The sequence below is a fragment of the Danio rerio genome, chromosome 5, assembly GCF_049306965.1.
Source record: "Danio rerio strain Tuebingen ecotype United States chromosome 5, GRCz12tu, whole genome shotgun sequence".
Classification (NCBI taxonomy): Eukaryota; Metazoa; Chordata; class Actinopteri; order Cypriniformes; family Danionidae; genus Danio; species Danio rerio.
In genome coordinates this window covers 25,377,923-25,392,513 of record NC_133180.1, presented here as the reverse complement: position 1 = coordinate 25,392,513, position 14,591 = coordinate 25,377,923, and the positions used below count along the sequence as shown (strand labels likewise).

The 14,591-nt window shown below is 36.4% G+C and overlaps 1 protein-coding gene across 3 annotated transcripts in view; it reads left to right on the top strand.

The window, feature by feature from the left end:
• Nucleotides 1-14,096, top strand: part of rasl10a (RAS-like, family 10, member A) — a 30,375-nt gene extending 16,279 nt beyond the window's left edge. Inside the window, exons 3-5 of one of the 3 annotated variants that reach the window (XR_012405629.1) lie at nt 5,609-5,733; nt 11,029-12,853; nt 13,250-14,096. Coding sequence is in view for 2 of the 3 variants with exons in the window: in XM_073949572.1 (XP_073805673.1) it covers nt 5,609-5,733; nt 11,029-11,299 (396 nt within the window). In the remaining variant the exon portion in view is untranslated. Of the gene's footprint in view, nt 1-5,608; nt 5,734-11,028; nt 12,913-13,249 lie in introns of those variants that run through there. The other 2 variants (XM_073949572.1, NM_001128366.1) reach the window with 2 other exon arrangements.
• Nucleotides 14,097-14,591: the final 495 nt, after the last annotated feature.

Sequence of the window (14,591 nt, the reverse complement as noted above, 5' to 3'; positions counted from 1 at the left end):
TTATTTATTTGTTTGTTTATTTATTTAGAAAGCTTTACTTTGTTGGTTAGGGTTAGAAGATCTGTTAAAATGTGCTAAATATACAAGTCAGAAACATTATTAATCACTAATTAAATTTTAATTATATTCTTAAAACCCTTAATTAGTTCCTATCCTGCTATTGCAGTCTAACAGCCTGAGCTGTTCATTCACAACATCATGAAACACATTCATGATTCAGATTGCATTTCTTTGGTGAACTCGCCTGTAGCTTTCAGCAGCACAGTTGCCCATGCCGAAATATCTGAACGCCTCTCAAAGTTCGTTTCCTTAATGTGCACACTTTCCTCACCCAGACAAAACTGTTGAATTGCGATGAAAGTTAACTTTAATATGTTCTTCCTCTTACTCACAATCACAGGGAGGAACAGTACTGCGGTTTGACAAGAGGAGAGAGAGACAAGCTTCTATTTTTAGCTTTCACAGGGATGGCAGAGCATCTGAAACATCTCACAGGCACATTGAGGGAAGCGTTTATGTAAGAACAGGGCTCAGCAGAAAAGACCGGAAGCTTTGAGGCTCACGTGCAACATTTCCACAGTAAATGCTCAAAACTACAGCAGATAATTGCTTTGTCTACCAATGAATGATTACTGAGCTAGAACCACACAGAACCTCATCCAGTGCTGAGTTTTGGGCTTAATAAGGTCTGAGAAGCGTCAGATTTCCCAGTGGAGATTAAGGGTCAGGCTTTCTGCTTCTGAGGTGCAGAAAATTGAAAAAGAAGAATGAAGCAAAAAGAGACTGGAAAAAAGGAGACTTCTTAAGGACCGTTTTAAACCCAAATGCGCACATATGAACTCTCTTCCTTTTTGGGGGGATTTATAGATCCGTCAGAAGCTGGAAGATTGTGTCTTGAATGCTAAAAATGATCGTTCAAGGACGTTGAAAAGTGGTTTTGGAAAAATGAGTGAAAGTTCGTTTGAAGGGCTTGAAAAAAGTTAATTTTTGGGGTGAAGTGTCTCTTTAAATTTCCCTTCCTCCCTTGTCTGTTTGTATACAATAGCGATCCACAATATTGCGGTGTGTTTATCTACAAGCCTGATTGCTTTCATTATTAGATTAATGTGCGAGTGTGAATCTCAGCGCTGCATCGGAATCTGTGTGTGAAATATTAGCAGGAGTCTGTTTTTCTAACGTCGCTAGAGGACGAAGGTAATTATTCCCCTGTTCAGATGAATGCGGAACCACAGTCTTTGCTACACTTGACATCGATTTTCTTTACAAGCAAGATCAGCTTGTGACGAATGGCTTCAATTTGACTTCCCCCACTCACTCGATTTTTCTTCTATCTGACCCCAAGATACACACAAATGCAGATCGATATGGTAATTAAACAGGATCTGCTGGAATTTCAACACATGCAAGCTCTATCTAGTGTGATCACTAATTATTTAGTGCAGGGGTGCCCAAACTATTTCTTATGAAGGGCCAAAATTCAAATATCATATAGCCATGGGCCGGAGATAAATATACTAAACTATTTTACATTACAGTTGCCATGTGTAATATCCTACTTCATTACCTGATATAAAAAAAATAAATAAATAAAAAACATCACTTTGAATTGTATTAAATAATGCAATATAACTTTTGTCATTATAACTATTGCAATAAAACCATAAACAATCACATTTTAAACACAGGTGAGCCTTTCCCTTGATTTGTTTGTCAAAGTCCCCTATCTGTCAGGTGACAGTATGTATATTGTAAACTAAGTCTGAATAATTCACACCATTTAAATAGAAATTTATTAATTTATATTAACTTTTTTGTAGCATAACAATAAAACAAACAAACAAAAAGTTACATTAAATTTAAAATGACAATTCTAATCCATCCTCATCATTCTCTCTTTTTTCTCAGATGGGATGGAGGGCCAAATCAAATGTTATCCATGGGTCAGCTTTAGCCCATTGGCCCTAGTTCGGGCATCTCTGATTTAGAGTTTGTTTTATGAGGATGTGCTCGTATAGTGTTAGTGTTGTTAAAGAGATAATTCACCCCAACATGAAAATTTCCTCATCATTTACTCAAACTCTAGTGTTTCTAAACCTGTATGATTTTCTTTTTCTATTGAACACAAAACAAGATGTTCAGAGAATTTAATGCTAGAGTAACAGTGCTAGAGTTTTTTTTTTTAGAGAGAGAGTGTCACGTTTTAGCGTGATCAAAAACAATAAACAAAAAACAGAAAGGTGCGGATCCAAGTGCAGATTATTTATTTACAGTGCAGCCAACAAGGTGATAATACAAAGTAACAAATAAACAACAAAACCAGAAACTAAATCAGAGACGAGGCTCAGGAAAAACAAACTCAAACAACTAAACCTAATTAGAAAACAGATTAGACAAATGACACACGAACTAGACTAATGCAAACATACGAGAACAGGATCAGAAATACAAACTTGGAAATCTAAGACTTACTGGAAACTTGAACAAGGAAGACAAACGACGCGATGACAAACATAGATGGAATGGTAGAATATATAGTCCAGATAATCAACGGTAACACAAAACAGATGTGATGGCAGGTCAGTGTAGGTGTTCCGGTGTGTGCGCGGGGCATGTATGAAAATGTAGTTTTTTCCTGGAGCACTGTAGCGCCTACAAAGTCCTAGAGCGCTACAGCGCCCTCAGGTGGTCACAGACGGATGTGACAGAGAGAGAGAGAGAAATTGCTTCTACAGGTGGTTTGTCAAGCCCACTCACTGTGCGAAGCACACTTCATAAATGCAGTGTTTGTGTCGGTTAATGTGTCAGTGAGATGAATGAGTCCGTTTTCTACAGATTGTTTGTTAAACCTACTCACCTGTGTGAGGCACGCTCAGAACTGATTGTATTTTGGGTTGGTGTGTGGTGAAGTCTGTTTTTTTTTTCACCAGGGTTAAGGTGCTCTCAGAAAAGATGCCACTTGTCACATTGCCATACCACTTGTCATATTTGTAATAAGTCAATCAAAGTGCAATTTGTTGTTTAGACCTTAATCGACAGGAGCTTTCATTCCTGAGAGCAGAATTTCAGCGCAGACTACAAATCATTCATTTACTTCTGATTGATCTGGAATGATACTATAAAACTAGAATGGGGATAAATATAAATCAAGACAAAAATAGAAAGAAAATATTTGAAGAAAAGTTTAAAGGCTTGTTGTTTATAGATCTGAATTTCTGTTTGTTTGTTTGTTTGTTTGATTGATTTATCGCTTGCACCTGGATTGTCAAAATAGAGCCCATACACTGTCAATTTAGCTTACTCAATTTACCTGTAGTGCATGCCTTTGGATTGTGGGGGAAACCAGAGTACTCTGATGTCAACATGGGGAGAACATGAAAACTCCACACATAAATGCCAACTGACCCGAGGCTCGAACCACTGATCTTTTAGCTGTGAGGCGATCGTGCTACCCACTGCACCACTCATCTTTAATTATATTAATTATCATAGATATTATTATTATATATTTAGAATATGAATTATCTGTTAAATCTACGGTATATGGAAAAAAATACTATGGAAGTCAATGATCAACATTCTTTAAATATATTTTGTCATTCTTTTCTTCTTTCTGGGATCGAGACCTTTAGTCTGTTTTCTGCTCATTTGTATATATGCATTAAGTAGATTCTAAACTGCAGAACAGATATATCATTGACCAATTAATAGAAATGGTTTGACATGACAAATGGTACAACACTTGACGGTGTAAATGAATATGGGAATTGATATTCAGTTGACATCACGAGAGCTCGTCTGAGAGGAGCAGAGGAGATGAGGTCAGTGTGTCAATGCTGGAGAAATGTGCTCACTGCCCCTTTCAGCTGTCCTCTATTCAGCACTCTCATGTAATTCACAAAATCATTACTATTCATTGGCTGCAAGCTTATTTCTCCTGCACTCTATTGAACTGTTGAGATTAGCCACTATAACATACTTGCATGTAAATGACACATTGTGCAAATACCTTGAAGTAGAGAGATGGCATTACAAAGCAACAAAGCAAACTGTGGATCAAAGAAATGGATTTAATTGTGCTAATTTCTTTTTTTTTATGTTTTGTTCCTGCTTTTTTCACATTCTGTTCTGTGAACCTTATCAAGAGGACTGATCTCATTAATCAGATTTTATTAAATTAGTGGTAACAATGAATGAATATATTAATTACAGTTGTTTTGTACTCTTGTTTTACTCTTGGGTTAGGATCGTTTCCATGACATATCATTTTGATTTTGCTTAATTAAAGTGTGATTTGTGTTTTTAATTGTACCTTTTTAAAGTAGGAATGAAACGATTTATTGAAGGAAGTAATTCGAGTTAACTTTTTTATGCTTTTCAATCAATTAAAAGCCTTAAATTGTATGAGCCTTCTTTGTAAGTACCAACAGAAAAACTAGATTAATTAATGAATGTTTCATTTTTCTTTCTTTCTTTCTTTCTTTCTTTCTTTCTTTCTTTCTTTCTTTCTTTCTTTCTTTCTTTCTTTCTTTCTTTCTTTCTTTCTTTCTTTCTTTCCATCCTTGGCATTTACTTTATTTTATTTATTGCTTTGTTTATATTTTATAAATGCAATACTTTTTTCTGTTTTATATATTATCTGATGTTTAAAAGGGTGGTCCACTGTTATATCATATTTTAAACTTTAGTGGATGTGTAAAGTAGCTGTGTAAACAAAAACAACATTTCTAAATGTAAAAGCTTAAAGTTCAATGCAAAGGGAGACACTGACTTTAACAGAGTTAGCTTAGCAAAGCCCACAGCGAACAAAGTTTGAGGAATATAAATAAATTCATCCAGGCTAGTGAGATCACAAACGCTTCAGGTTATGCGTATACACCCCGCACAGCGAATGGGCGTGGCCAGAGGCGCTGTAATGTTGTAGCAGAGAAAGTTAAAATGCTGTCCAAGTGCTGCTATTTGAGCTTCTTTTGTTTCTGTATTTGGGCTTCCAAAGAACAGGACACAAAGACAGAAATGCTTACAGAATTTATTGAATTATGTTCCAGAGAATTATAAAAAAGATATAGCTAGCATTTGACAACGGGCAGCTTCCAAAATCTCTCCCTGTTCAGTGCTGTATTCGGCTAAAAGCTCCTCCAACCGGCAAAGCTGTAGATTGTGAGCCACAAACTGTATTTTTATTCGTTAAGATTTTTGTCCTTTGCATCATGTCCTTTGCATTGATTTTATAAACACAACCAAGCCTTAAAAATACACTGTGGACCACCTCTTTAACAAAGAGAAATTCAATGGGATTTTGTTTGATATTGATTGTGAACTATATTGAAAGAAGCAGGTAAATGTTTTAGGTGTAAACATTTTATTGTGGTCATATTTGCAAACAACTATATGACATACAGTATAAAGAATCTTTGTATATTTTTAACGTTTAAGTTAATTTTTAAGTTAATTCCATGCAACTTATCTGCAACCAAAAAGTTTGTTATTTTATAAATTTGTAGTACAGTGGCCTCGTATCATCACAAATAAGCACATATTTATCTTCTCTATTAAGCAGTTAACCAATCATGATCTGAAGTGTCAGTGTTTATCTGTTTGTTTCTGTTAGGAGTGGCTGGACTCGCGGTGTAGAGGAGTTCGCAGCGCAAACGCATACATTCTGGTCTATGACATCTGCTGTGTGGAGAGCTTCGAGTATGTCAAGATGATCCGACAGCAAATTGTGGATAACAGGTACAAAAAATTAACTGACCCACCACAAAGAATAATAGAGAACGATTATAGTGTTATCATATGAAGCCGACTATGGTCATTCAAAGCTTTTCCTCTCCAGTTCAGCAGTATGAAGCACATCATTACTGATTAATGTGATAGTATCAGCTGCAGTGACAAGCCACTGATTGCGTTTGATGTTTTTAATAACAGTTGGCCCTTGTTTGCCCGGCTGAAGCTGAGATAATGAGGTGACATTTGAGAATATGGATGAGTGACAGTTACAGAGCATAAACACGGTCACCATTCACTCCAGCTGATAGGAATATAACAGATGCAAGTGTGAAACCTCTTTTATATATGCAGGTCTTGTGCCCATATACTGAGTGCAGGATCACGCATTTGCATAGTTTATGTGAACTGAATAAATGACAGAAAATCATCTGCAGTCTCCACCTTTAACCCCTTTTCTCCACCCACAAACTCACATCTCTGTTTTACAGATGCTGCTAGGGTTTTTGCTGCATGTGCTTAGAGTAGAAATGACATTAATTAGAGAATGTGAATCATTTTAATGATCATCATATTCAGATGTAGTAAATATATTCTGTAGAGAATGCATGCAGATACCGTGGAGATCAAAATTAGAGAAGCATTTATGATTACTAGGTTTTTACTAGATTATTTTTTCCAGAAATGATAACATGTATTATACTTTAAAGAAATTTTAGTTGTGACTATAACAAGTACTTTTTTTTGTTTTAAAGTTTTGCATTTATAATTTTATAACCAAGACACTTAAACAAAATAAAAGCTTGTGCAAAATCACTTCTTGACCTTAGACAAAAAACACACAAAAAAAGATAGTGTTTGACGAACAACTGAAATACACCAGTACGCAAGGTGGTGCTGCCCATTTGTATGATTATTTGTGGCACAGAACATAAGGATAAAGAAGAAGAGAGTCAGTGTTTTATCATACAGCTTAGCTCAGTGTTCAGAAACCAATGCTACAAGCAGCTCCACTTTCATCTTGCCTCAATGCATCTTCTTCATTGTTAGGGATGTGTGCTTACCTAGTCCATTTAGCCCAATGAGTGCAGTCAAGTCCTGTGTACTGCAACAGTTTTAACATGTCCTGTGAAAACATAAGTGTTTTTTAATAGGTATTTTAAGCCTGGCGTTACATTAATGTAAACACTCACATTGGCACCCTTTCTTTAGGCATTAAATTTCAGAAATAAGCACGAACAAAAATTGCCCCCAATGTGCACTGATCTTGCTTTTTTCATCCACAGTTCTCTGACTGTAGTGGGATTCTTATTTATAATTTTGTCTCCAAAGATTTCCAAAGATCCTCAATCAGGTTTAACTCTGGACTCTGGGCTGGCCATTTTATAATCACAATGTTTTTAGCTTCAAGGATTTTACCAATCTTGCTGTGTGACGGAGCCAATTGTCTTGCCTGTATCACAATCACCAGTAATCTAGTCCATACAGATCACTGAAGAACTACAAATCTGCCACCAAAAGAACCTCAAATCCTTTCATGCACCACACACTTACACCTGTTTCTGTTTTACATTTATTACAAGCTGCTTGCAAATAACAGCTTGTAAGTTGCTAGATGATTGGCTGACGAAGAAACTGCATGTGGAAGGAACTTTTCATAAACAGTCATTCATCCATTCATTCATTTTCTTTTCGGCTTAGCCCCTTTATTAATCCGGGGTCGCCACAGCAGATGAACCAGCACGATTTTAAGCAGCGGATGCCCTTCCAGCCGCAACCCATCTCTGGAAAACATCCATTCATATACACACTCAAACACTATAGATAATTTAGCCTACCCAATTCACCTGTACCAGTGGGGGAAACCAGAGCACCCGGAGGAAACCCACACGAATGCAGGAAGAACATGCATACATTAATTTTGTCATGTGACCATTTTTTGAACACACTTTGGGTTCATTCTTCATCCAGTTTTACAAGGAACAAATTGTTTTTCATTACACCCAAATAAATTGATCTTGCTTTCATGACTGTAGTGAACTTTGGACGAGCTTTGGAAGTTCTCTGACAAGTCCAGCTGCATTTTCTGAGATTCTCAGCATTATATTGTTCTCTCATGCATTTGCCTTTTGAGGACATCCTGCCTGGGGGACTTGAACGAGTTGTAAAGATGCAATGTTATAGAAATTACAGATTTGGAACATCCAACTTCTCTTGCTGTGACTATTACTCTTTAGAGACTGAAACAAATAATTGTAATGAATATACAAATGTTCTCTAATCGGTCAGTGTTCTTTCTCAGTTATCACATTTAAGTCATGCTGTGCTTCAGAATACTCATGAAATGTGTTTAAAAACTTCTCTTGTTCTCCTTTTAGTATGACTTTAAATAAGACCATGCAGAAATTTTGATCGCCACTGTATGCGTATATATAATGTGGTAGAAAACAGAACGTAGACTCAAAACACCTACAGAGGCTTTATTAAAAAAGCGCTGAGGTAGACGAAGATTTCACAACAGTGCTCTGACTAAACATGGACTTGAAAGGTTTGAGAGATAGCGAGGTGGTAGACGGGAAGTCATACTGAGAAAGCGCTGATAAACAATATGAAAGGAGGATAAATCAGCGTAAAACATGACACAAGCGCCCAGACACAGGCATGAGGGATTGGTGTGGGCTTATGAAACACAATGCCACTGGTCTATCTGACAGATTATTCACCTCTTTTGTGCTGATATTACTCACTCACTTTCTTTTTCTTTCTGTCTTTAGAAATGTACTGAAACACACTCATATAATAGCAAACATTCTCAGTATTTCACAGAAATGAAATGAGTCTGCACTGTAGGAGCTGTAGCAATAATAGTGTGCCTTTTAATGTCAAAATGAATGAGATGGAATGGCCTTGGGTCAGCAATTACATTTAATGAGTTTCAAATATTTATGCCATGTAATCTGTTTGCGCATGAAGCCCTTCCGTAATTTGTTATTATATAAAGGAGCTCTGAGTGGCCAAAAATGTATTTAATATCTACATACAGTAGATTCTACCTTTTTTTCTACATATGTCACAATGGACTTTTTTTTTTGAGCAAATTAAATATAAAAGTGAACCTTTCTTTTCAGCTCCTTGTGCACATTTAACTGCCAATTAAATTTATTGCACATTTTTCAATTGAACAAAATGCCTTTGAAGCCTTCTGAACATGAAACGCTTTCATTCTTCATTACCCGTGTGTGTGTGTGTGTGTGTGTGTGTGTGTGTGTCTCGTGTGTGACCTTCAAGAGCATTTAAGCACTGAGAAAGGACACACATCACGCATTCCCCATCACAAATCATGAGCTCAGAGCTTTTTTTTTTATGAAGCCTGTCAAGGAGCAAAGCGGCTTTCAAATTAGTGTGTGTGTGCGTGTGTTTGTGTGTGTGTGTGTGTTTGCCAGTGCATGTTTGCTGAATATATTAGCATTCAAACATGAACAAATATTATGTCCAGCATAAATGTCGTTTAAGAAACAGATCCAGTCCCACGTGGTTCTTTTGTTTGACTTACTAATTACTTATAAGGGAAATCTATTATACCCCCTCTTACAACATGTCTGATGTCCCTAGAGTGCAATAATTCTGGATGCAGCCTTTATAATGCAAGCTGAAATTGTATCTCTCAGAGATCTCAATGGAGCTAGTGACATCACTGTGAGGGGTAGGGTTAGGTGCAGAAGTTTCCAAATTTTTCAGCCCGCAAGCCCCAAAATAACAATGCCAGTGACTCGAGACCCCCACATTCAGGTGGTTATAAATATACATATGTTGCACACACACAACAATAGGCCGCTATAAACATGAGCTTATTGACAACACAAAATGTGCAACAGTCTAACAACCATAGGCTATAATTTATATGGTCATGTATTCATCTGTTTAATTTAATGTTAACCTCACCTAATGAGACCAGTGGGCACAATGTTTTCAGCACAAGTCTAGGCTTGATTTAATTTTGGAGACGGCCACACGGAGATCATCTTCAATGTTCAGTCGTGGCCTGTATTTATTTGTAATGTATTTGATTGCCATAAAGGTGTCAGAAAGTTTAACATGGTGCTGCAAAATCAGTCTGCTGAAGCTGATGCTATTGCTGTGTTCAATTTAATGTAAATACACCAATCCTATAAAAAAAATTAAAGGTTGATGGCTTTTTATTTGCATGTTGTTGTTTTTTAATATAACTATTAACTAATATTTTTATCTTCTGTGGGTTATGTGTAAAATATGGTAATTATCATGATAGTTTAATAAAATTATTTAAACTTTTGAAAATCACCAACCAACCCCCTGCCATTGCCCCGCGTCCCCCACTTTAGGAACCACTGTCCTAGAGTGTGCATGTTAAGTTTGTGCCCAAAATACCCCATAAATAATGCTTTTGTATTGAAACTGTCCATTTTAGGCTTTGATCCAAATTGGGGCATTTTGGTGACTGTCGCTTTAAATTCAGTGGAGACTGTGCTCCCCAGCCCTCTTTTTAAAAAGAGCAACTAAAAATGCAGATCGTTGGCAAAGTAGCAAAGTTAAAAGGGCTGCTTTTCACTCAGTACTGTTTATGATAATGATGTCAGTATGTCATCAAAGTATGGCCAGCCGTTTTGACTTGAGCTGAATTGTTGATATCAAGAGTATATATCCTGAAAATGAATAAAAGTCAAAATGGCTTGCCATAGCCAGAGTGGCTTTTGGGTTTCTTTTATTGTGCATCTCAGCCACTAGCACCCCATCTGAAATAATTTTTATCATAGGGGAAATATAGTCATCCAACTTGACAATTTGTAATGTTGCAATATGTATATGAATACTGGTTCATTATTATTATCATAATTTATTTTGTTGACAGAGTCAACACACCTTATTCACACCTTAAAGTTTGCTTTGATTGTTCAGCGTTTACACTTTACCATTGCACACACTTTATTTATCAAGTTTAGGAGTCTCTTTAACACTTGTGTTTATTTTATCATAAAGAGATCAGATATTTTGTTTAAATATTTTTGTTTTTTTACTATTAAAACTATTTGGCTTAGTAATGTTGGTAAATTAAAATAAAGTGGTTAAATAAATTAAAAAAACTCAGAATATTCCTAATTTTTTTTTTAACTCAATAATTTTCGATACTGAATAATATGAAACATATCGTGATAATATTTTTGCTGTATCGCCCAACTCTAATAATAGGTGCCTTTTTATCTATTTCTTACATGGCTGTCCTCACCTACTGTCCCCTTCCTGTCTCTTTCTGTGTTTTTCCATAAGAGTGGGCAGCAGCAGTGAAGTGCCCATCTTGGTGGTAGGCAGTAAGCGGGACCTCCAGCGGCAACGGTTCACCCAGCGCAGGGCCGTGTCTGTACTGGTAAAGAAGACCTGGAAGTGTGGTTACGTCGAGTGCTCTGCCAAATACAATTGGCATGTGCTCTTGCTCTTCAAAGAGCTCCTGGGAATAGCCGTGTCCCGAGGACTGCGCCCAAACCACACCTCCATCCGCCTCCAGGGCGCACTGCAGAGGAATCGCTGTACTGTCATGTGATGGATATGTAGCCTTTTATTAATGAATTCTTATTTAGGACCAGTTTGTGTTCTCAGATTTAACTGTCTGAAACGAAACTGGTTGTGAAAAGTCAACTTTGCTGTACCACAAGGATGGAGCTTTGAGGACATTCTGTCAATCAAAATGGCTGGAAAACTACCACCTCGGGGCCTCCGTAACTGATGCATATATCTGAGGGATTACCTTAGGTACTACTGATTTTATTTTTCTCTTCTTTAAAGCAGACCGATGGAAGCAGATAAGGATTTTTTTCATCTTGCCAAGTCTTTCATGGTTAGAGTTAGAATGGATTGGATTGTGTTTCTGCTTTTTGCGTTGATTTAAATTCAGATGCTGTGGGTGCATTTCAGTTTTTGAGGATTGCTTTGGAGCAGCTTTTACACACTTTTTTAATGAACACTTCTACTGCATTTTAAACTGTGGGTGGAACTTCCGCTTTAGGGAACTTTAGATCAAAAGAAATTATGGTCACACTTTACAATAAGGTTTGATTAGTTGATTTATTTACTAACATGAACTAATTATAAACAATAGTACAGCATTTACTAATTAACATAGTTCAACATTTACTAATGCGTTATTAACATCAGGCCTGTAGCTACCCTGTTAAAAGGGTGGTTATTTTTTCTCAAAAAGTTGATATTTTTGCAGTTTTTCACTTCATTTTTTTATTTAGTTGTGAGATTTAAATGCTGCATTTTAGTGACATTTTAAGCACTAGTTTTAGCCAAATTAGCTTGTTGGTTGGTCATCACAACCACACTTTTTAATGTACCAAAAATATTTCCTAAAGATTTAAAGAAATATGAAAATACTTATTTTTTTAAATACAAATTGAATACATCATATATCATTCGACAGAAAATAGAAATTTGTTAAGGTTTTAAATTAAAAACTGTACCCTATTGTCACTTATTAGGCAAATAACAAACTGGCCAGCTCATTCAAGTTTCCTCACTCACACACATGTAAACATAATAAGAATGTAGATCTCAGTGCGTCTTCTGAACCACCCGAAACCCCCCTGGTTACAGGCCTGAACATTCAAATTTATTCTTGTTAACATTAGTAATGCACTATGACTTAACATAAATTAATTAACATGGACAAATACTGTAATAAATGTGTTGTTGATTGTTTGTATATGTTAGTAAATGTATTAACTAGTACAATCTTACTGTAAAGTGTTACCAAATTTATTCTAAGTTTGCTTGAATAAGCTGTACATTTTCCATCATACTCTATTTTTATCCATCAGTACCACGTCATTTTAAATTCTCCGTTTAAAATAGTCTCCCCTTCTGTTTTTCCTCTAACTAATCCCTATAAACATTGTGTTTATTTTATTCAATATTTCTAGAATATTTTTGTAAATATCCATGTTCTAGAAAGTGATGGGAATTCTGATTCATACCACTACTTGTTGCTACAGCGCTCAGCATAACTGAGTACTCCCTATATTTCTCAGTGAATATAGGCAATGTATTTTGATGCATTTAAAAAAACAGATATATTTATTAAAATAATATTTTAGTCACCAAACATATTCAGAAATTGAATGATAATACAATTAATTTAAAACTAAATATTGCAAAAACAAATTACAACCTAGAAAATTTCAAATAATTTTTCAATTTTTTTGCTGCTCTTGATTTTTCCAGTTTTTTTTTTTATTTGGGTGTACTAGTTTTTGGACCAATATCTTAAGTTATTTTGTTAGATGAGCACCAGATTTGAGAGGGTGCTCGCTGCAGAGCCATTTGAGGAGAGGTGAGCTCCAGAGAGGGGGAGCATGAGCTGTCGCTCCTCCTCCTGTAAGCTGTTTTAATGCGTACATCAACCCCACCCCTAACCCTACCCCCAGTGACATCACTCGTAGAAGAAGTGCAAAAAAGGTGGAGCTCAAGCTTAAGCTCCCCCTCTCTGGAGCTCACCTCTCCTCAAATGGCTCTGCAGCGAGCACCACTTGCCAGATTTGGCTTCAGTACTGACTAATATAATGTATATGCACAAATTAAATATTGTATAGCTTCCTATTAAAAATATGAATTTAAAAGAGAGATTAGTGAGGGGTGTACTCATAAATGCTGAGCACTGTAAATCTACTGTAATCCTCTCGGTTGTACTTAAACTTCTCAGAGCAACATTTAAATCAGTGTTTTTTCATGGGACATGCTAACAAGAATGCTAAAGACTCTAGTATCTAGTATCTGTCACTATAGTGCACTTTATGAGGTCAGAATAGTGAGCTTTACTCATACAGCTTCTACTGCCTGGCCTTAATTACATATAAAGTCATATGATGGCTAACACCTCCATAATACTTATGCTGAAAGACTCTGGAGTTATTTATGTTTCTTGACAGCAACTTGTTAGTAAATATGAGATGAGGAGAATGATGCAAAAAAAAAAAAAGACCAGAGCATTTTTGCATGCGATATAAAACGTCAGCACACTGGGTTGCAACACAGGCTAATTCTGAAAACGTAGCACTATATACGTTTCTGGAGAGCGTGAATTATGTAGCCAGAACTACGTATGGCTGCATCTCATCGTTAAAATAAACGCTAAGATCTGGTATGACCCATTTCTGTTCACATTTACCAGCTGACTGCTTACCTATGAATGGACGGCTTTCCTGCTGTTACTGGTTTGTTCAGTTAGCTCACCATGTACAATGGCGGACTTGAGATGCAGAGAGGACCTGAACAAGACAACAAGGTACGAGTCTGGCGAAGAACAATTCCAGAAGGCGGGTAACAAAAAAACAGAACCCAAAAGAAAAAAAATAAACATGTAAATAACAGATTGAGAATGTGGTAAAATCTGAAAAATGTTGTAAAAATCCAGCGAGGGCTTTTCTTTTTCTGGATTGCATTTTAAACTGTCAGTTGTGTTTAGGGAAGTGGGTGGGCAGGTCAATCAGTGCTTTTGAAAACAGTATTGGTTGGGTTTAAGAAAGGACTGACAGTCAGTCAGTCAGCAGTGGTTTCTGGTGGATTTAAGGAAGAACAGCAGGCACGAATGGCACTCGCGAGAGAAACTTGAGATCTGAAAAAGCGTACACAGCAGCCTCTGGTGGATTTGCGAAAACAAAAACTGCAAAATGCAAAAAAAAGTAGCTTCTGGTACATATTTGGCGCTCTCCAGAAATGTACATATATATCACTATGTTTTTATAATGAGGCTAATGTTAACTCATTTACCTGCAATGTTGTGTTCTTTTCTCAGCCTCAATGATATGTAGCACTACAGGTTTTTAGTTGTTTCA